Below are 24,733 nucleotides of genomic sequence, written 5' to 3' on the forward strand. Positions count from 1 at the left end.
AGTATCCAATTAAATGTAAATATTATGGAGACTTGATATCTACTTTTATCTATTTAAAAACTAACTGTAAAGACAAACTGTTCTTAATTAATTAAAAGTTTTTATGTTCCTTTTTCCTCTTTGATCTTATGTTTCTGTTCCGTTTCCTCCTAAAATTTTATACTGACATAATTTATTTTATGCTCGACTGTTTGTATAGATCCTGTCTCGTACTTCTGCACCAAAGATATATACATAAATTTAAATTTCTTACTTATAAAATCTCCTGTGGTCATAACTCTATTAGTAAATTATTTCAAATTGAGTTATCATTATAACTACTATAACATAGAATCAATAGAAACTAACATACATATTTTATATTTTGAAAAAATATTAAACATAAAAAGTAAAATTTTATTAAAAATGTAACTTATCACTAAACATTTATCTTAATGAAACTTTTATTAGATATTCCTTGATAAATATTTCTTATTGGAAAAAAGACCTAGGATTCAGTACCAATCCTATTGTATGTTTCATTTCCATAGGTGTAAGCACTAAGAAACCTTTATATAAATAAGTAAATAGGAATGGAAGGAGCTTTTTGTTATAGCAATATCTCAAAATTTTGCACTCCTTCAGAATTGTATGCCCCAAATCATATATTAGCCCATCATTAAAAATTATTTATAATTATCAGCTGGCAACTTAATTAGGTTATCCTTCAATTTTATTGGAAACAAAGAATTATAAACAATCTGAGGGTTTTTTTTTTTAATGTTTATTTAATTTTGAGAGAGAGAGAGAGAGGCAGAGCATGAGCAGGGGAGGGGCAAAGAAAGAGGGAGACACAGAACCCAAAGCAGGCTCCAGACTCTGAGCTGTCAGCACAGAGCCCGACGTGGGGCTCAAACTCATGAATGGTGAGATCATGACCTGAGCTGAAGCTGGACACTTAACCGGCTGAGCCACCTAGGCGCCCCCTGACTTTTCTGATCCATCTTCTTAACACTAATATTTGGAATTATCCATTTGTTACTGTTCCAGAGGGTTTTTTCCTCCTAGAGGAATATAAAATACTAAGATTCAGGAGAGGTGTGCCTATTGTAAAGTGAGGGATGCACACTGAAAAGAGAAGTGAAAAAAGAGAATCTACACATCTTAGATCAATTTGAAGGAACAGTATGTTTAGAAGCTGAAGACCTGTGCCCGTGCTCCTTTTTGGAAAATGTTCATGCATCTCCAAGTCTATGTGCACCTCAGTTTGAAGACCTCTGGCCCAGGCTATTCTAACAACTCATCTGATCTTCTTACGTCCACTCAGCCTTATTGAATCCATTTTCCAACTAGCAGTCAGATGACCTTTTAAAAACACAAATCAGCGGCACCTGGGTTGCTCAGCTGGTTAAGTGTCCGACTCTTGATTTTGGCTCAGATTACGATCTCACAGTTCATAGGTTCAAGACTCACATCGGGCTGTGCACTGACATTGTGGAGCCTGCTTGGGATTCTCTCTTTCCCTCTCTGCCGAGGCCTCTCCCACTCACATGAGCACTCTCTCTCTCAATAAATAAACTTAAAAAATTTCTTTTAAAAAACCCCACAAATCAAAGAATGCCATGCACTGATTAAACCTGTTTAACTGCTTCCACCATTCTAAAAAAAATAACCCTGACTTCTGGCCACCCCTTACATAAGACCCTGCACACCTTACACTGCTCCTACCCCCTAGTCATACCAGTTGTCCTCACACATGTCTAGTTCTTTTCACCTTCCTGCTGTCACAACACTGATTTCTCCCCACTATTCACATGGCAGGCTTCTCACCCTTTAAGACACAGATTAGGGTGTCTGGGTGGCACCCCAGGTTAAGTATCTGACTTCGGTTCAGGTCACGATCTCACGGCTCATAAGTTCAAGTCCTACATTGGGGTAAACCCCGCCCTTCTCTTTCTCTCTCTCTCTGTCCCTTGCTTACTTGCTCCCTCTCCCCCTCCCCCTCTCAAAAAAAAAAAAAAAAGACCCAGGTTAAATGTTACTTTCTCAGAGAATGCTCCCTGAGCATTCAATCAAAAATATGTGCTAACCTCTCCAAATTCACCAAATTATTGCCTATTACAGAAAACCTGTTCCTATTCTTTACAGACCTTCTGACAAATTGTAATTTAAAAAAAAAATTTTTTTTTTTTGGTTTAGGATCTGTATCTCTCTGTAGACTATAAGCTCTCTTAAGGGAGAGACCACAGCTGCTGTATTCATCACAATATATCACCCCAGACTACCACAGCACCACTGGATACTCAATAAAGATCTGTTGATCTGTTGAATGAATGGATGAATGAATGAGCAAGCAAACCCATGAAAAAATATTATCTGCTTAAGTTCCTTCAATAGTTCTCCACTGCCTTGAACATAAAATGAAATGCTGGAGTAGAACATGAGACTAAATTTGCTTAAGCATGATCAGATTGCAGGCACCTCCCTATCCCTCCCACAGTTCTCCCTCCCATAGATCATGCCATACATATTTATCCTAAATTATAGCTACTAACCACTATTTAAAGTTTCCTGGATGCTTCCAGTTTTCACATATGCTGATCCCTCTGCATGGAATATGGTGAATATCCTTCCACATCTTTTTTGCTTAGTTCTTTCTTTTTAAGACTCAGCTCATGCATTGGCCATCTCCTCCAGGAAGCCTTCTATAGATCTCTCCAATCTGGATTGTATGCCTGTCCCTCCTCTTCTTATTCAGATCACTACCACGGCACTTACCAAACTGAACCATAATTATAGGTTCATTCTTCAGTCTTTCCAAACAAACTATGAACTTCTTGAGACAGAGGCTATTTTTATTACCTTTTTATTTCCAGTGCTTACTGTAGAGTCTGGAAAACTACAAGGTATTCAATAAAAGTTTGTAGAAAGGGCAGCGTAAGTAAAAGGGTCATTATTTTATTTTCTGAGCATTACTGCCACTTAATTTAAAAAATGAGAAATATAACTTACTATAAATATTCAGACCAGTACAAGACTATGTTTATATGACCAAAGAATAAACTGTCAACTCTGGGAGTAGCTAAAAGTTAAGAAGGCAATGGAAAAGATTGAAGAGTACAATGATAGTTTGATTAGCATACATCATCTTCTGTAGGCTACCCAGTTACTAGTGATGCTTCAGGAGTGGCAACTGTTCTGTTTGAAAAAGTATTTGGGTATCATGGTGATAAATGCTGTGTAACTGATTGGATAGATTTGCAACCAATAGGGAATTTAATATATCTTTAAGAATAAAAAAAGAGATGGGACACTTGACAGTTGCCAGTTGCAGACTGGGCCCCATTCACTCATGTGCCTTGCTCCACTTCCTCCACAAATGTGTCTGACAAACCAGACATGACTGAGGATAAGAAATTTGATTAAGTCAAAATTGAAGAAGTTAGAAACACAAGAAAAAATCCACTGCCTTCAAAAGAAACAATGGAACAGGAGAAGCAAGCGAATCATAATGAAGCAAGCATTTGTCACCAATATGCACTGTACATTCCATAAGCACTGCCTTCTTATTTTACTCTTTTTTTTTTTAGCTATTTAACTTTGCAAAATGCAAAGAAACTGGATCAAGTTTAAATGACTATACTGCCCATTTTCACAATAAAGAATCAAGAACTTCTGACAGGGAAGGCCAAAAGCCTGTCTTTCCCACCTGCCTGTCTAGCTGGCAGGAAAGGAAAAGAACTTGCATGTTGAAGGAAGAAGGTGGATAGTACAACTGTGAGATCCAGAGTAAAAACCAAGCTGGCCCAAGGTAGGCTGTAAAATGCAGTTTAATCAAGAGTGCCATTTTTTGTTGTTCAAATGCTTTTAATTACTGGAATGCATAATACCTGAGAAAAAATTTTTAAGATGTAATCCTAAAAAAATGCTCATTAATCTATAAGTACCTGCATACAAATCACAGGTATAACCTTATGATCTTCTGGGTCAAAAATTTAAACTTAACATACAAGCCAAATAATATCAAAATGGCAATTTAAAAAATGAATACCACTATTAAAAATGAGATTTTAAAACAAAAGTCAGAACTCGTGTAAATGTTAGTTATATTGAGAGGATATATCTTTATCCCTCAAAACATTAAAAAATGCACTTTAGGAACATATAAATCCAGCCTACTGAGCCACAAGAAAATGTCTTACTACGTTAGAGGGGTTTTTTAAATCCTTGGTTAGCAATGTAGTTGTAAAAGACTTCTTCAAAAAATAATCTTAGTGAAGATATTTAAAGTATTCTTTTCAAGTTAAAAAAAAAAAAAAAAGCATTTCAAAAATTTAACCTTACAGCAGCACTGCTGAACTAAAGAAATTGCTCCCTACCTCCTCACAATTATGAGACTTAAGACAGCCAAAATTACTCTATTCTCATTTTAGGAAAATGGATTCTCATATTCAACAAAACACAAAACCTGCTAAAACTTGAGCAGAGAGAAGTTTCAGAAAAAGAAAATCCATGTGGAAAAGCACAAAGCAAAAGTAAAAGGAGCCCTTGGGTTTCCCTCCATGGGAGTATATTCACTTTCACTTCTCCATTTGCCAACACAGGTTATAGGACATCTTCCTTCACTGGATCATTATATTTTTATATTTATATTTTATATTTTTATATCATTTATATTTTATATTTTTATATCATTATGTATCTTTATATTTGGGGGCATAGGCTCAATATGGAATAGCATGTATTGGGAATAAAGAAACTGTAACGGGATCCTGTAAGAAGAAATGTTTTCCCTTGACCCTTTTTTGCCTCTCAAACTTTAAAAGGCTCTGTATTTTATTTTAGTAAGAGAGACTGTTCCCAAACAATTTTACTCTGCACTTTAAGAAATCAAGAAATGCAGATATTCTCCTTCTATTAGAGGGTGTTATTTCTTCTCAGAGGCTAAATTTAAGAGACAGAAATGTCCCTAGCCAAAAAAAAAAAAAAAAAAAGCTTTACCCATTTAAGATGTTTCAAATGAATATTTCTAGATTACCCTGGTGTATACAATTAATACATATAAGTAAAATTAACAGCAGAGCTGAAAGACAGAAAAAGATAAAAATAAAAGAACAGAAGATGACAGCAGGAGGGGACAGTGGATTAAGATTATATAGCCTCAGAAATACAAACATAAAAGAGGCTTCTTCATACTTTAAACCACTAAGAGCTCAAATGACTGGTCTCATGCAATATTTTACTCAATAGCTTCAGATAGGCAATGAGTAGCAGCATGGTAGAAAAGAAGAAAAAGATAAAGAGGGAGGAGAGAAAGAAAAAAGCATGTAATTAAAAGCAAATTATATATAGCCACTTTGGAAGACAGTTTCACAGTTTCTCACAAAGTTAAATATAATCTTACCATACAATCCAGCAATTCCCAGGTGTTTACCTAATTGAGTTGATAATTTATGTCCATAAAAAAACCTACACATAATGTTTATAGAAGCTTTATTCATAATTGCCAAACACTGGAAGTAAATCTAGATGGTCTTCAGTAGGTAAAGGAATAAACAAATTGTAGCATGTCAATACAATGGAATATTATTCAGAAGTAAAACAAAATGAGCTATCAGGCCACTAAAAGACACAGAAGAACCTTAAATGCAGAGGCTAAATGAAAGAAGCCAGTGTGAAAAGGCTACAAACTGTGTTTCCAACTATATCGACATTTGGAAGAGGAAAAACTGGAGAGACAGGAAAAAGACCAAGGATTACGGAGGTGGAGGAAGGATGAATAAGTGGAGCACAGGGGACATTCAGGGCAGTGAAACTATTCTGCATGATACTGTAATGGGGAATACATGATATTATACATTTGGCAAAACCCAGAGAAGTGAACAAGATGAAGAGCGATCCAAAATGTAAGCTATGGACTAGTTAATAATGTATCAACACTGGCTCATCAATTTTAATAAATCTGTCACACCAATGTTAACACTAGGGAAAAGAGGTGGACGAAGGAATATATGGGAATTCCATGAACTTTCTGCTCAACTTTTTTGTGAACTAAAAAAAGAAACTGATCTAAAATAAGTCTATTATAAATAAACAATACATAAACACATAAATTTATAAATAAATCTACCCCCCAAAAAGAAAATTATAACTAGGTTCACACAATAATACGTTTTAAAAACACATACCAGTTTACATGTCATAATGACAGGATGTATTATTAATTGTCAACATTTCTATGATTCCCAATATGTAAGACTTGTCATTATATAATGATTCCTAAACAGAAAAAAATCTTCACAGAAAGAAAAAAATGGGGTCATTTTGAAAATAAAGGTAAGAATGTACAAAAGGTAAAATCAATAAAAGAAAACACCTCTTCACCCTGGAACAATGACTGTCACCATCCCTTCTCTGAAGCTCTCCACTACCCAAGCTCTACTTAACTGTACATGAGGAAATATTCAAATTACAAGTGGACAAGGCATTTATGTAGGAACAAGGCACTGAAAGACACGAAAAGTTCAATCTCTGCTAATAAATATCAGTTTGTCTTTCTACACTTAACATTAAAGAAAACATATCCTCATACTAACAGTTAAGAAAGGACCTCCTTAAGGCACACACTACACCATGCCTGCTTTCAGAATGCACCTTCTTCCTTGTTATGCAACAGTATACCTTAACTCACAAGACCACTGGTGGTCTCATCATGGGGGTTCCCAAAAGATTCAGGTTACTCTCTCAATGAACTCTTTTTACCATATTTCTCCAACAAAGAAATGGAAAGGAAACAATAACTAAAAAAATTAAATGTCACGATCTCTGTGTAAGGAAGATTCAAAATCTCTACTCATATTCTCAAAATGGAAACTGATATTAGAGACTTCACTTGTTAAAACCATTTTTCCATTCACATTTCCCATCTTTAGTTATACCTCCTAACAAAAAAGTTAAAAGCCACTGCACAGAGATCTAAAAGATGTAGAAAAATATATAAAGCAAACACCACACACAGCAACAGTAGAACTCTTTAATAAGTCACCTCAGGGTTGAGACATACTGATTGGTTAGTCTCAAGTGTCATGATATCTATGTCCTTCATACTTGCTATTCACCTTTACTTGTTATAACTTTAACTGCTCTCTTGAACAAGGCAGGGTATAAATAAACTATCTGCTATTTAAAATTAACATTTTAACTCAGATCTGTTTGTGTTTTCCCATTCATTTAAAAGCAGGATTGTGACCAGTCTTGCAACAAACAGACAAGCTCCATTTCATCTCAACAGATACATGAGCATATACTACATAAATATATGTGAAATAAGTCCCAAATTATGAATGCAGAGATTTTTAACATCATAAGTCAATTAACATGAGCCAAGTCTTATGCAAACATAAGAATTCCAATTCTTATTTAGGTCCAAATACTTGTACCTGATGAAGTGCTTCTGAAACCCTATAAACATATACAGAGTTTGCCTAAACTATACTGGTTGGGTTTTACCTTTTGTTTAACCAGCAGCATTGCCAGTAACTGTATAAAATTGCAGACCTGTTTTTCAGCACTGGTCCTGGCTGACTCCTCTTGTGCTAGCACCATTTCTCGCTCTGCAGTTATCTGTACACTTTCTCTTAGTGCTTCTTCCAGCTCTTCAATCCTGTCATCCTTCTTACGGAGACTGTCCTGGAAAACGATGGAAGACCAGGTGAAGTAGACTAATTAGTTAACCCAAGAGAGCCTATTTATCAAGAAAGGTTATTTGCTTATTAAATATTCTTCCCTTCAGAAATAAATCCAAGCCAGAAAGATATCTTCACAGAGGAAAGAACAAGGGAAGAAAAGAAGTCTAATAGGAGGTTGAAGAAGAATATTATTAAGAGCAAAGCATCAAGTTAGTTAAGCAAGAGAAACTTGTGATGGATTTGTTCTCTGTAACACAGAGAATAAAACCGTGTTAAGCAGCACACACAGCCAAGGGCTTGATTACTTAAAAACACAAAGCTGTTTTTGAACTACTCTCTAAACTGGGCTTTAAGCCAGCTTTGATGAAGCCTAAGTAGTAAGACACAATACGAAAACATTCTCTCTCCCTGAAAAGTTCAGCCTAGATGAAAAAGTTAGATAAACAGCATGATTTTTCAGATTATATTCTTCATATAGACACTCATTAGCAAACTAATTTAGAAAAAAAGAAATGAAAGTGATGTTTCCTAATGATTTCAAGACAGCAAAGTTTTCTCTTAATTTCATATGAGAAAACTAAAAATGATAACTGGATATAAGTGATCTGGTTAAGGATGAGTAATTTCATTAGCCAATCAATTCCCACTAGCATTGATATTCTAAATAAGCTGAAAAATTAACTCTTGGGAAGGTAAATATGGATTTCTATCAGAAAGACAAAATCCTATAGGACTTTAAGAACATGTAATAAAGGAAAGATCTTAAAATAAGAAGGATAAATGAAGCAAAGGCCAAGCAATATTAAGAATTAGATTCATCAGATTATAAGCATTTCCTCTTTAAATTCTTCTAGAACCAAAAGATTAAAAATAAAGTGCTGCCTTTTATTAATACAATTAAATTAAAAACACAAGAACAAGAGTTACTAAAACATTCTCCAACTTTCAGAATACTTGCCATCAGTAAAAGATATGAAAGGATTTTGTCTTTTTTTGTGCAACTCTCATTTAATTAGATTGTAGTTCACTTTTATAAGTGCAAGGCACAGAAAGTCCTTCCTAACAACTTTGTCTTCAAAAATCCAGAACTTGAAATCTGTCAAAGGTTAGTCAGATTTTTCTTCCAGCACTAAAAGAATAGCATCTTTAAAAAAAAGAATATTCACATTTCAGTAATGCATGCCATGTCCCCCCCCCCCCCTTTTTTTTAAGTGTTCATTCTTCTAGTAGAAAATGTTATAAAATACCCTGATTTGGTCCTGTAAGTAAGGTTCTGCCTTGTACAGGACAGTTTAGCTCTATCAAAAAATGCTTTCTTGAAATCTTAATGCTTCCAGGTAGCTTGCCATGAGTAGCAGAGTGCAGCTTCTAAAACCGTTGAAGCTTCAGCTGAAGGTTCCTAAAACAACGCCAAGGGAAATGAAATGATGCCAGTAAAAACAAAGGCCAAGGTAGTTTCAATTCAAAGAAAATGAAATGTAACAGAAGGATTATGTAGAAAGAGACAGATCAGTGAGTTCAGTCCTCTCAAAATGTCTAATGAATAACTTTATTTGTAGTAACATGGGATTCTGAATTACAAATTGTAAGCAAAAAGAATCACTAATGTTTCCCATTATCAACTGGTTGTGAATAACTCAGAATTATGTTTTTGTCCGGTCAGTTATTTTCTTCACTCTTAAGCTGTCTTTTGAAGATCTCCTGAGAGGCTTCTGTTATTCTAATCTAAATTATCCCAAAGAACTTCCCAGAACCTATTTCAAACAAACAGGCTTATCTGCATTTCTGCACGGACTGCAGCTTTGCAGTTTTATCCGTAAAACTTTTTTAGAGAGAGTTTACTTAATAATTTATCATAATGCAGGTAATCAGTACAGGTTTTCATACTGAAAGTTTCATCAAAACCAGTAAGAAAATCAGTCTACCATATGAGCTCAGTGCACCAGGCCATTTAGTTAAGCAAAGTTTTCCAGAGGGGGCACCTGGGTGGCTCCGTCGGTTAAGCATCTGACTCTTGGTTTCAGCTCAGGTCATGATCTCAAGATTTGTGAGTTAAAGCCACACATTGCGCTCTGTGCTGACGGTGTGGAGCATGCTTGAGATTCCCTCTCTCTGTCTCTCTCTCTCTCTCAAAATAAACTTAAGGAAAAAAAAATTTTTTCTAAAAGTTTTCTGGACTTTGTGGTAAACAAAGCCTTGCTCAAAATCTGTGTCCATAATAAGGACAAAGAACAAAAGCCAAGAAACACCATAAATAAAAAGAAGAAAACTATTAAACAATATTCATGAAATACGAAAAATTACATAACTTATACTATCTAAGTTCAAGGTAAAACTAAGTATGGAACCATTTGCTCTAAGGAAGCTGTAATAAACCAGGGTAGTAACAGAAGAATGAAGACACCAAATACCCTCATCACCTTCAAAACCAACACCAATAAAGTCCATAACTACTTAATCCGTCTAGTGAGTAAGATTTGGCTCCAGCTTTATTTTCAGAATCTTAATAGATGTTTGATAAGGTAAACAAGGAAGTTTCCTTTGTACTGAATTACACACCTTGAAACTGTTTCATTTAATAAAATATTAATGAGTTTTTAATAAATTAATAAAATATTAATAAATTTTCATTTAATAAAATAAAATGAATCTGTTTCATTTAATAAAGTATCTAAATGCCAAAAATGAATAGAATCTTTCAGTTCTACAAATACTGGCACACTGGCACACCTAAACACACTGACAGATCATATTTATAATTATCTGTTCTTGTTGTTACACTTTCAGTGACATTTTCTACACTTAGACCATAATATGGGTATTCTCTCTCTTTTTTTTTTAAGTTTAGAATACTAGAGAAAAGATTTTTAAAAGTTTGGAAAGACCAAAAATGATCACCCACAAAGAATAAAAAGTTGGAAGGTACTGGAATTTTTTATTGGAAACACATTAGGGAACTAGAAGACCACTGAAGTAATACCTTCAAAACTCTGAAGGAAAGATGCTTTCCGATCTAAAATTCTATATCCGAACTATCATTCAAATGTAAGGGAAGAATTTACTTCACACCACAAACTCTCTCAGAAAGTTAGTAGGAATGTGCTCCAACAAACTTAAGAAGTAAACATACAAAGAGGAAGACATGGGATCCAGAAAAAAAGGAGTCTACCACAAATGAGTGGTGAAGGGAACCTAGAGGTAATGACAAGCTTAGAGAATAACTACAATCTGGAGGAGAGGATAGATACTCACGGAACGGTGTTTCCAAGAAAAAACGGTGGATGAATGGATTACCAGGTTAATAAATAAGGGCTGATGTATTCTACAATAGTACCAATAATGAAAGGAGTGTTAGAGTAGGAGAAAGGAATTTGGGAATAAACTGGTGATATGTATACAGATACATAATAAAACAAATTTAAAAACCGAAAGCTGTTGTTATCAACAGGAAAAACTAAAGGTAAACTAAAGGAAATGTAATCATAATATACTACGTGCTTGAGACATAATAAGGTAAAACTTAATAAACTACGAGATGGAAGGAGGGAAGTGTGTGTGGTAACTTGCATTAAAAGGCTAATTCCTTATCATTCACAGTAAGAAGTCAGCAGGTAACTAATGTCCAAATAAGGAAAATAAGAAAACAACAATATAAGAATGTTATTTGGAAAGGGAGAAGTAAACAGAAGAAACAACCAAAACGGTGAAAGTACTTGTCTCAGGGGAGCAGGAATCCAGGTTAGACAAGAATGAGGTTGAGGGCTATCACAATTAATTGTCAGCCATGTAGCATTATTTCACTTTGTAAATGATATAAATAGGTATTGTTCAGAAAAAAAAATATATCAAATTTAAAAATATGTTAAAAGAGAAGCACATAATGCAAATAAATTAGTAAAAATACAAGAATTTCTGGCAATAGTTATAAATGTGTAACTATTTCAGGTACGGATACTCTAAACATATGGGTTAACTATATACTATGGAAAGAGAACAGTCTGGGCAAATATACTGCAAGATAGTGCTAATGGTGAAAAAATATATACGAATTTTAAGGCACTCTTCCTCGTTTTTTTATTCAAAAGTTGAATTTTTTCATGCCAATAATTTGTATAGCATGTCAAAATTATCAGAAATTCTTTTCTGGGGCGCCTGGGTTGCTCAGTCGGGTAAGCGTCCGACTTCGGCTCAGGTCATGATCCTGCAGTTCATGAGTTCGAGCCCCGTGTCAGGCTCTGACAGCTCAGAGCCTGAAGCCTGTTTCAGATTCTGTATCTCCCTCTCTCTTTGCCCCTCCCCTGTTCATACCCTATCTCTCTCTCTTTCTCTCAAAAATAAAATAAATAAAGAAATATTTTTAAAGAAATTCTTTTCCAGTCATTAGGTAATGATGGTATATTTTAATAAGAACATTTTTGAGATAAAAGTTTAAACATCCCAACAGCATATGTGTAAGACACAGCACCAAGCCCTAATTCAAATAGCACTAACTATTCTGCCAACAGAGAAAAACAAACTATGGATTTAAAGGAAAAAGAATTCAGCATATGGCATATCACTTTAATACCTAAGATATAAAGTGCCTAGTATTAGCCTTTTATTGTAATATAATAAGTTGCCTCAAAACATAGCTGCTTAAAACAACAGTGAACATTTTTTTAATCTCACACAGCTTCTGTGGGTCCGGAACTCAAAAACAGCTTAGCCAAACAGTTCTGGTTTCTCATGGGGTTATAGTCAATACGTCAGTCAGGATTCAGTCCTCTGCTTCCATTTACATGGTTGGCAAGTTGGTGATAGCTATTGGCAAGGGGTCTCTGTTCCTCTCCACAGGGCTGCCTGAGTGTCATTACGATATGGCGCCTAGCTTTCCTCATAGCAAGTGATCCAAGAGAACAAGGCAGACGCATCAATGTCTTTTATGATCTAGCTTCAGAAGTCACATACTATCACTTCTGACATTTTCTACTGTTCACACAGACTAATCCTGACACAATGTAGGAGAGGTTACAAAAAGGCTCAAACACCAGGAGGTGACAATGATCTGGGGCCATCTTGGAAGATGATTATCATAGCATGTTAGAGTATACCTTTAGTATAAGAAAACTGAATTATCAAATGAAGCAATGAAGCATGACAACAGTGAATATCATAACTGCTTGAGAGTAGAATACCTGTTAGGATAACAGGGTCTTACTAGAAAGACATAGCTTTTGCTATGAGAGTATATTAAAATGGAACCAAATTAACACTAGATTACCTAAAATGTAAAAGACAAATATCAAGCAGACTTCACAAAATTGGGATATCCATTGGCTATCAGCAAAATATACATTTTGTCAACAATTATTCAGAATAAAACTCATGATGGGATTGAGTTCTAATGAAATATTTGTTTTATAAATTTTTTAAAATGTTTGTTTCTGAGAGAGAGACAGAGACAGAGAGACAGACAGAATCTGAAGCAGGCTCCAGGCTCTGAGCTGTAAGCACATAGCTCAATGCGGAACTCAAACTCACCAACTGAGAGATTGTGACCTGAGCCGAAGTCAGAGGCTTAACCAACTGAGCCACCCAGGCACTCCTCTAGTGAAATATTTTCTTATGATTATGGTAAAAATTAAAGTAATCCAACTTAATTTGTTAGTAGTTCAGTACTAAGAATACTCAATATGCCAATCAATCAAAGGTCAACTGAAAAAATTACTGGGCAAATGTTTAAATAGCTATATGTAATAGAGAATACTAATAGGTTTAGTCCTCACATTTTAGTTAAGTTTCTTTCTTTTGGAAACAAACCCATTTTTAAGGAAATTGGCCCTCACCTATGAATTCCCTATGAATTTTCATTATAATTGATTTTACTCTTAAGGGGGAAAAAAAATCACAAAATTTAGCAAAAAAAAAAAACAGTCTAATTTAAAATTACATAGAGAGGAATTATTTGTACTATTTGGAGTTAGCCAACTGTCTAGCCCTCACTATTTAGAAAAACGTTAAATTGGCAGGGTGGGGGGAAAAACCACATAGAGGAAGAAACTTCAATTTCATTCACCTGCTCTAACTTGGAATTTCACTCTATTTAACGAATTTAGGCAACCTTAAATTTAGAATGTACTGTATACCACAGACAACTCACTTAAAAGCCATCTGGAGACAGGAAAGGAACATGCTTTACCATTTTAAATAGTTTGTATCACTTAAAATGAGAGCAATATCTTTAGAATTTTACTTCAACTGCTGTAAGTTATGTTTGCACTCATCAAAACTAACAAAGACCAGTTTTCCTACCATGAGATTAGGTGCTGAAGCCTACTTACTATGACAACTACACTTATCAAATAAGGTCAAATAAGATCACTTCATTTACAGAATATAGGGTTCAAAGCAGGGGGTGTGTATGACTAGTTTTGGGGGTATGGTAGAGGGAGAGAGGAAGTGGGAAGCTACCAAAGAATTCTTCATATCCTTAAATAAGAAGACTCCTATAGTCGAATGAGATTAGGGCAAAAGCTGTGGCAGCTGTAACTTGAGGCAAATTAACAAGAAGACCAGATTCTAGCAAATCCCATACTACTAATTCCCCTAATAGACTCATCTGAACTTTGCTTCTTGACATCAGCTCTGTCAACATCAACTATATACCACTGCAGCTCTAAGACTCTAGTCTCCACAGCCTTTCCTTCAAATCAAACATTCGTTAAGGACAGCAAAGGCAAACCAAACAAAAAAAAACCCACCAATTAAAAATAATTTTTTGTTCTCTTCAAACATCTTCCTCACAATTAAAAGGAAAAACGGTACAATACTACAGTACCATAAAAAGAAGTCACCTGAGGAGCACTTGGGTAGCTCTATCAGTTAAGCGTCCAACTTCGGCTCAGGTCATGATCTCATGGTTTTTGAGTTCAAGCCCAGAATTAGGCTCTGTGGTGACAGCTCAGAGCCTGGAGCCTGCTTTGGATTCTGTGTCTCCTTTTCCCTCTGCTCTTCCCTCCCTCCCTCCCTCTCTCTCTCTTTCTCAAATATAAACAAACATAAAAAAAAAAAAAGAAAGAAAGAAATCACTGGATAATGACAGATCTTCTTAAGCTTCTCCCTCTGTCAACAGCAGAGGGAAGGTCACTGCAAATCTCACAAAGATTCTCCAAGGTAACCCAGCCTCCCATGTTCACTCATCACTTTCCCAACTTGAACTCTGCCTTGGTTATGGAGGTCATTTATATATGACCATTTATATATATGGCCATTTATATATATATGGAGGTCATTTATATATAGCTTTAACATATTAATGTTAACTGCTATCCATTATCCTTAACATAAAGAGACAGTAATTTTTTATTACTCTCAACCCCACTGCTTATTCTTCCTCTCTTTTCCCCATCCTCCAAGCATACAAACACATGCAGAAGATTTCATTAGAATCATTCAACATGTCAGAATTCAATTACCAACTGCTTAGATGCAAACTGGGAGAAAAAAATTGAAGCTAGATGCACTGATGAAGTCAATTTTATGAAAAGAAAGCCACCCTAACACAGAGACAGAATTTGGTTATACACCAACTATTTTTTATTTTAAGGAAATGCTTTGGCATAAAATTTAAAGGTATTTTCTTCCCCCTTCTGTCCATAGTCCCTCAAACATCTCCCGCACTCAAAGTTGAACTCTGTTATAACCTTAATTTTTAAAAATCAAAGTCAAACAAGAGCAGATGCATTTCATTAAAGAAAGAGAAATATATACATATACAATGGTGCTTATTTATTTATTTGAGGGGGGAAGGGCAGAGAGAGAATCCCAAGCAGGCTCCGCACTGATAGCATGCACCCCTACATAAATTTTACAGAATATATAGTAAAAATATCCCATGTAGATGAGCCAGGTTTTTATCTTAAAAATTCTGGTATCAAAACTTGAGCAAGGACTTAGGGTTAGCCTAATCCTAGTACATGTCTCCTCTGATCAATAATGCTTATAGAGGGGCACAGGGGTAGTTGACTGAGTGACTGACTCTTGATTATGGCTCAGGTCATGATCTTGTAGTTTGTGAAATTGAGCCCCACATTGGGCTCTGTGCGGTCAGATTCCTTCTCCCTCTCTCTCTGCCCTCCCCCTGCTTGTGTGCATGCTCTCTCTCTCTCTCTCAAAAATAAAATAAAATAAAATATAATGCTCATTAAAAGAACAAGCACAAATTTTCAAAGTCTTTACCAAACATGCCAAAGATAACCTTTTATTTAAAATAATGAATAACTGATGTGGTCTATAAGAGGATGACTTTTGCCTTTGAGGTCTTAGCAAAAGGGATATATAAAGCCTGCTTCTGCTCTCTCTTAAAAATAAGAATCTTATTACAGACTTCACTTTCCAAATACAAAGGAGGAGTTTCCACAACAACACAAAGGAAAGGATTAAACCATTCATTTTACTGAGGTGAGGATATAGTACTTGTAAGAATTTTAGTGCCAAATGTAACTTTAACCAGCCATTATTTTATGGGGAGCATTCTTATAATAAGCTAAAAGGATGTGGCTAAAAGTTCCCATAGAATAGGGCTAACCTTTGGGCACCTGGGTGCCTCAGTTGGTTAAGCATCTGAGTTCAGCTCAGGTCAGATCTCAATGTTCATGAGTTCAAGCCCTCCATCGGGCTCTGTGCTTATAGCTCAGAGCCTGGAGCCTGCTTTGGTTTCTGTGTCTCCTTTTCTCTCTGACTCTCTCTCTCAAAAATGAATAAATATTTAAAAAAAAAAGAGAGAGAGAATAGGGCTAACCTTAACAGTAGGAAGCATCTTAGTAGACTACACATGAATATTATCAATAAACATTCTTTCAGTAAATTTCACTGGCAATCAAATAGAACTGAACTTTGGCCAGAGAGAAAAGTATCTGCGGAGTCTATTTCAACCACTGTAGAGTTCCTTAGAATAACTATTTATGACTTGTTTTTTGTTTTCTAAATGGTAAAAAGCAGCACAGTTTGGGCTAAAACCTTTTAAAAACTGCACACATGCCAAAAATTTGAGTAGGTGCTTCACCTACAAGAAAGCCAAATTTTCAACTTAATTCCAGCAACTATGCACAGGGTTGTAAAAATGGACCTAATTTGTATATACTTTTCCAGTGTGATCCCTAAGTCCATTTAATATTTCTTGAGAACACCATAAACACCCACCTATGTCCATATTCTAGACAGAAAAAGACCTGTTTTGCCAAAGAAAAAAATTAAAGAGGAAGAAATGACATAGGATTAAATCTTTAAATAGGTCAAGGAGAATATTTGTTAAGGAACCAAAATTGATTTTTACAAGAACATCATTAATATATTACAGGTACCTAATATATTAGGTGACACATCACATACTATTTCTAGAAAGAGATCAGAGAATCTTAATTTTTTTAATGTTTTCTTAAATAATTACCCCCATGGCCAATGTGAAAACCAAACATAAGTAGTCTTCATTTCAGAAAGGAAAAACATCTCTTACCCAAATGGAAGAATGTTTGCTTTTGATACAGAAAATCCAATCAATTTTTAAAGAAAAACACAAATGTTTCACTGATAATGCTTCTGAAAAGAGAATATGTCTAAATATACATAAAGTTTTCCTGTCACTGTTTCTATTGTCTTCATTTTCTTTGAACTTTGCTGTTAATATTCATTGGTCTCAGGAGAGCTGACTCACAAGAGCCACAGTGTTCTTTCAGCAGTCCCATTAATCTCTGTGACAGTACCCTCTCTCAAGGTTAAATTCAAATACTTATCTTTGTTATAAATAAAAACAAAGCACCAAACCACTATCAAACCAAGCTTCATCCCTACCCACCTTCAGTCTACTTTGTCTTATTATTAGAATATGACTAAAACTTATAGTTTTGTCAAAAGACAAAGTGAGTGTTACTACTTAAAAAATAAAAGCATATAAGGTAAATATTCTCAACTAACTACAGATAACATTTCTTTGTTAAAATATTTGAAGTCCTGGGTGCCTGGGTGGCTCAGTTGGTTGGGCGGCTGACTTCAGCTCAGGTCACGATCCTGTGGTTCGTGGGTTTGAGACCCGTGTCAGGCTCTTTGCTGACAGCTTAGAGCCTGGAGCCTGTTTCGGATTCTGTGTCTCCCTCTCTCTCTAACCCTCCTTTGCTCATTCTCATTCTCATTCTCTCTCTCTCAAAAATAAACATTTAAAATATGTGTGCGCGCGTGTGTGTGTGTGTGTATATATATACATATATATATATATAAAGTCCTTAAAGAGTAATCTATGAAATTTTAAAGACTACTAGAATGCTAAATATTGTAGCATCATACAATTTTTTTAATTTGTAACTTAAATTTTATTATAACAATTATAGCTGCAGTTAGTGAATGGCTGCCTATGTAAAACAATATTTAAGAAAGGCTGAAAAGATATGTTTAAAACAGCCCTTAACCTAAGGCAGATATAAACTAGCACAGAAGAGAAAGTGATTAAATCATACAAAAGCAATTATAACATATTAAAAAGTATAAAATGACAAAGTATAATTAAACATATAGGCTGAGGAACAATAGATAAGACAATAACAAAACAGGGTACAGATCATAAACAAAGATTAATTTTAAGCCAGAATGTTTAGGTGGTAAAACTGGAAATCCACCGGGAAAAGATTCTGTATAAGAAAAAGAGCATAGATTAGAAAATCAACAAACCGTATTTACGAAACATCAACACTATAGCTTCTCTAGAATATAGTAGCTATACTAGGAAGTATCTCACCTAAAAATGAGGTTAGAAATACTTAAAGGTTTGGTTGATGGGAGACTCCAAAGGCCAGGCTAAGATGCTTGTGAATGAGTGTTCTGGACATCTATCAATTCAACTGAAATCAATAAACACTTTTAGAGAGAACCAACTATGTACAACATACCAAGACCTAATTCCCAAACTCAAATATATGGGGGAAACAACACACAAATTATTAGTATGTAATATAAAGTAGGATAAAACAGATATCAAAGCAGAAACAAAGTCTAATGGAATTACAACAGAGGCTTGATTAATACCAACTGTGAGGATTTGGGCAGGCTTCACAAGGGAGGAAGCATCTGATCTGAACCTTATAAAGATAGGCAGCCTTTCAACAAAGAGATTTCCTAATCGCAACATCACCATCAGTCAAATCAGCTAAGATTATGCTTTCATATAATGTTTATTTAGGAGGTCCTTATTGCTGGGATTTGCCTAATTTCGTTTTTTTATACAGCAATTACTTACAAATTGCACTATAACACACCTTTTGACAAAAAGAGCATATCACAGCACTCAGCACAGTGACAGTTCCATAATGGGCACACAATAAATGTTTACTGAGGACAACTACAGATTATTCTGAAATCTTATTTAGCCAATCAAGGTGAAATACAGCTTACAAAAAAATATTAATGAAACAACTCAGAACTAAATTTAATACAGAGCTAAATTCTTGAGTAAGGGAAACAAAGTTCAGCAAAATTAAACGCAGACTATCAAGAGAAGAGGCATTATAATTAAAAAACACGACAGCAGAAAAGGCTCATCACCAATATGCGTCATCACCAATATGTGGAGCATTGTTTTTATCATTCATGTACTTTATTCATGAATATTGAATGGAATTGTAAAATAGTTTAGATGTATATATGGATCATACTAGAAACACTTTAAGTAACCATTGTATTATCAAGTCTTAATATCAGTCACATATATACCTAAAGATAGACATTACAAAGACTTTGTGAAGGGCAGTGAAATTTGGTGAGTGTGTGACAGAAAAACTGGCCAAGGCAAGTGTATAGATCAGTATAGGACCATCTACTATCTCCAAGGTCAATAAGATGGAATGGAAGACATTTATCTACCTTAGCCCAGGGAGATCACTGCTCTTTGTTGACCATTTTGAATACACTGGATCAGACCACTCAGTGATGCTGTCCTCTTTCTCAGACTCTCAGCACCATTACCATGATGTACTTACTCCCCACTTTGGAGACCATCTTCTCTCTTGCCTTCTATAATGCCATATTCTCCTTTTTCTCTCCCATCTCAACTGGCCTTTTCATTTTAGTTTCTTTTCAAACACCACCCTCTCCTACCCAAACCCATCTCTACCTACTGAGGATTCCAACAGCTCAGCTCTAAGTCCAGGTTCTTCTGTTAATATTTTACCTCTAGACGATATGACTGATTCCTACAGACTTCAATATGATTTTTAAACTCAAGTCCCCAAAATTAATTTCTATGGACTTTTTATCATTATGTTACATTGTCTTCCCCATAAGGCAATATGCTCCAGAGGCTGTAGGGAGCATGTCTTTTCACTACTATATAATCAAGTCTAGCAACAGACTTTTACACGTAGAAAGCATTTGATAATTTTATACTGAATAAATAAAAGACATCAAGTATGTCTAAGGAAAATGAGTAAAAATTAAGCCTGATATCTTGGAGGGATATAGACTAATCAAGGTACATCAACTCTAATAAAATAGCCATATTTTCATATCATAGCTTTATGATTTAGGTCAGATTTTCAGAACAATCAACTTGTTCAATTAAGTTCTAAATTAAACTAAGGCTTTAAGATATCAAACAATATGGAGAACACAGTAATATCTGCTTTGTGAATTTAGAAATGGTATTTGAAAAAAGCCCAAGGTATCTATCCTGTATCATTAAGCTTGGAGGTAAGATGTTTTTGAAATTCACAGCTCATTTATTTCAAGGGAATGAGAACATGAAGTGGATAATTAAAAGTGCTGAGATGGATGCCTGGGTGGCTCACTCGGTTAAGCCTCTGACTTCAGATCAGGTCATGATCTCACAATTTGTGGGTTTGAGCCCCACATCAGGCTCTGTGCTGACAGCTCAGAGCCTGGAACCTGCTTCAGATTCTGTATCTTCCTCTCTCTCTGCCCCTCCCATGCTCAATCCTCTATCTCTCTCTCTCAAAAATATATAAACATTAAAAAAAAAAGTGCTGAGAAAAGAGTCAATGAAAATTTGAAATAAATTTTTAATTCTGAACTAATTATAAAAATACAGAGAGGCTGCAAAATTAGTACACAGTTCCCATATACCCCTCCACCCAGCCTCCTCTAATGTTAAGAGCTTACATAACCATAGTACAGTGATCAAAATTAGGAAATTTACATTGGTACAATACTCTTCACAAAACTAAAGACCTTCTTCTAATTTCAACAGTTTTCCCCTAATGTCCTGTATCTGATTTAGGATTCAATCCGGGATCCCACAGTTCATTTAGTTAACATTTCTTCTAAGTGCCACTCCATCTACAATAGTTTTCAGTCTTTGTCTTTCACAATCTTGACACTTTTAAAGTGTACTGCATAGTTATTTTATAAAAATGTTCCAGAATTTGGATTTGTCTGGTATTTTCTCATAACTGGAATAAGATTATACATTTTGGAGAAAGAGCACAGATATGAGATTGTCTACTTTATCAGTACATCATATCAAGGGGACCATGATGTCAATATCTGACTACTGCTAATGCGAACCTGAATCATTCTGTTAAGGTGGTGACTATTAGGTCTGTTCACAGAAATGTTAGTCTTCCCTTTATACCTAATAAACATCTCAGGGAATATATTTTGAGACTATTATTCCTCAAATGTTCACCCACTAATTTTCACAACCATCACTGGATCTGGTCTGCAACACTTATTACTGAGGTGTTTGTTTCGTGGTGATTTTTAAAAATCTGCATCCTTCTACACTTACTAATTAGAAATCTTCTTCGGGAAAGAACTGCTCTCACCCCCCTACTTACTTATGCATTTGATTATTTATATCAATATGAGCTCATATTTATTTCATTCTATGGATTAAATTCAAATATTACCATTATTTATCTTTTTACTCAAATTGTTTTAACATGAGACATTAGGTGCTCCTTCAGGTTGGCTCCTATGTTCTTTCACAAGCCTGCATTCTTTTGTTGAGCATTTTCCTATTTTCTGGAACCACAAAGTTATCCAGGCTCACTGCATATTTTCCCTGCCCCAACCCTGAAATCAACCATTTCTTCAAGATGCCTTGGTTCATCTTACTGAAGAAAGGTGTATAGAAACCAGAATCTGGGTGTTAGGTGTGCTTACTACTTCTAAGCCCTCTTGGTGGACAAAGAGGAAATATAAGCATATATAACAACCCCATACATATATACATATCAGTATTTCTATATTTATTTGCATATAAATTAAATACCATGAATTCATACTAATATCTCTGATTCCAGTACAACGCTACAGGGTTTACTTAAGCCTTCCCACTTCACTTATTTATAACTTCTTGCTTGAACAATGAAAAGCTCGCCCTCATTATATTTACTTGAATTCTAGTACACATATCAAGTGCTCTCAGAATGGCTAGCCTATCCTTTGTGAGAAACACATTTATTACTAGATTACAACATTAATGTATAGTTCTTTGTCTTTAGCTTTCTAGCATTCAGTCAAGACAATGTCTTCCAAAACTATTTAGGTTAGTTCCTTTCTTCCCCAGCCCTTTGAGGGTGTTTGTATTATACATTTATAAAACAACTTTACCTGTTAGTGTTTGTATTCTCTTTGGCTTTTCCCCCCACCCCACCCCACCCCACATCTTGATTGGTTTTGTTTACCTAGTTTTTAGCATATGTGAAATAGTACTATGGTTCGGAGAGTCAAAGTCTTTATTACATAACAGAAGGTTCTCCTCAAAACTACCACCCCAATCCTATTTCCCCTTTCTTTCCACTCTTCTCATCACTCCCATAGATAACTGGTCTCTTTAGTTTCTAGTTTATCCTTCCTGTTTTCTTTTGAAAAAGAAAAAAAAAAAGATGAGATATAAGTGTATTTTCTTATACCAAGAGTAGCATACTATAGTCTTTGTGCTTCCCCCCTCCCCCCAACTTAACAGGATGTCCATATCAGGTCATTAGAGATCTTCCTCACTTTTTTTTAAAGCTGCCAAGTCTCCAGTTTGTGGATGTACCATAGAAGACTCAAGTACTTGAGACTCAAGTACTCAAGTACTACCTACAGGCAATTAGGTTGTTTCTAATATTTCACAATTACCCACAATACTGTAAAGAACCGTTTATATAAGTATTTTTATATTGCCTGAGCTGTATCTTCAGATACAACAAGATGATGGATAGCTGAGTCAGTAAGTTAACTGCATATGTATATATGGTAATTATAACCTACATTAAAAAATCATGTTTTGAACTTTTTTTTTTTTTAATTTTTTTTTTTTCAATGTTTATTTATTTTTGGGACAGAGAGAGACAGAGCATGAACGGGGGAGGGGCAGAGTGAGAGGGAGACACAGAATCGGAAACAGGCTCCAGGCTCCGAGCCATCAGCCCGGAGCCTGACGCGGGGCTCGAACTCACGGACCGCGAGATCGTGACCTGGCTGAAGTCGGACGCTTAACCGACTGCGCCACCCAGGCACCCCCTCATGTTTTGAACTTTAATAATTTTTAAGAGTAAAAGGGGGCTTCTACAACCAAAAAATCTCAGACAAGTTAATATACATAACACAAAAGTACAAACAGAATACAATGGAATGTCAATGTCCTACTTTAAGAAAGGGCACTCGTATCTAAGGCCATGATAAACAATGCCAAGGTTTACAGTCTGCAGGATTCCTAGGTTCTCTCCACTTTCAGGTATCATTTTCATTTCATATGTAAGGAATTTGTTTAATCTTTTTAGAACATTTTTAATGTGTTGAACCAAAAACAAGGAGTAAAGTAACAACTTATTTCCAAACTCACGTTCTGCCAAAAAGGAATACTTTTAGTTCCATCTGAATATTCAAAAAATGGAAAATTGAAAGAAATGAAGTTATCTTTGCAAAACACTTTTAAGATAAAACATGGGATTTTGAATTAAAAAAAACAGTACAGCAAGGACATCAAATGTGCAAATGCTACACTCAACTATCATGAATAAACCTCACATGTGATGCTGAACAAAAGTCACAGAATAAATATGATGACTCATTTACATAAAATAAAAATATGCAAAACTAACCTATACTTATTTAATATATACACAGGTTGCAAAGAAAAGCAAAGAACAATAAAAGCCAAAATAATAATTTCCTCTAGAGGAAGGGAGGAAAAAATGATCAGGAAGGAATATACATATGATTTCTGGGATGCCAGTAATCTTCTAATTTCTTGAGATGATCACTTTACATGTATTATTTACATTGTGTGTGTATGTGTATTTTATGTACTTCTTCTAACGTATTTAATCTTGCAGAATAATGAAAGACAAATTTAAAAAGTAATATCACTGCTTTGTGGCAAACTGTAACTTCTACTAGGAAGAGTGAAGACACCAATGAACTACCATAACTGGCAGTCACTGAATAACAAAAAGTGAAAATTAACCTTCTTGTCTTAAACCAGGTTTTAATCTTCACAAACAAAGGAAAACATACTATATATTTACTAATATCATCAGTAGAATTAAACTTTGGAAGGCAAGGTGGCACCTGATAAAGATTATTCATTATTCATCAAATCTGAAAAAATTAAATATACCATATTTTTAACATGATAAAGAATATACTTTAATCCTAGAATTATTATGCCTATAGTGGAAATACTAAAATAATTCCTTCCCTTTACATTTCCTATTTCACAAAAACATCAACAGATGAACCCAAATATATATGCAGAAATTTAAAACACACACAAAAAAAATTCAGGTATTAGAACTATTTTTAATACAAGTCCAAAATCAATTGCTTTTCTACTATTATACTTTCATGAATTCTGATTAGCCATTTCTCCAAGATCACTAGCTTTTTTTAGTGGAGATTCATATTTAGAGATCACAATCTGGGTGCTAGGGATGTTGACTACCACTGGTTGTCATTTGCAACAACATGGTTAAGAAGTGAGTGGCAGAGCTAGTTAGTACAAGAGCTGAGATCACATGGAAAATATCCTAGTTGTAACCCTATACTCTTTTCACTATATTTAAATGAACTACATCCATGTGTATCTTGCATAT

General features: G+C 35.0%; 1 protein-coding gene across 11 annotated transcripts in view; it reads right to left on the reverse strand.

Moving 5' to 3' along the window:
* ERC1 (ELKS/RAB6-interacting/CAST family member 1) overlaps window positions 1-24,733 on the reverse strand; it is a 517,187-nt gene that overhangs the window by 259,589 nt on the left and 232,865 nt on the right. For 8 of the 11 annotated variants that reach the window (XM_032593893.1, XM_030321381.2, XM_030321379.2 and 5 more), the window contains one exon: window positions 7,537-7,668. The exons of the other annotated variants lie outside the window; for them this stretch is intronic. In XM_032593893.1, coding sequence (XP_032449784.1) covers window positions 7,537-7,668 — 132 coding nt within the window. The remainder of the gene's footprint in view (window positions 1-7,536; window positions 7,669-24,733) is intronic. 11 annotated transcript variants of the gene reach the window in all.

The sequence above is a fragment of the Lynx canadensis genome, chromosome B4, assembly GCF_007474595.2.
Source record: "Lynx canadensis isolate LIC74 chromosome B4, mLynCan4.pri.v2, whole genome shotgun sequence".
Taxonomy (NCBI): domain Eukaryota; kingdom Metazoa; phylum Chordata; class Mammalia; order Carnivora; family Felidae; genus Lynx; species Lynx canadensis.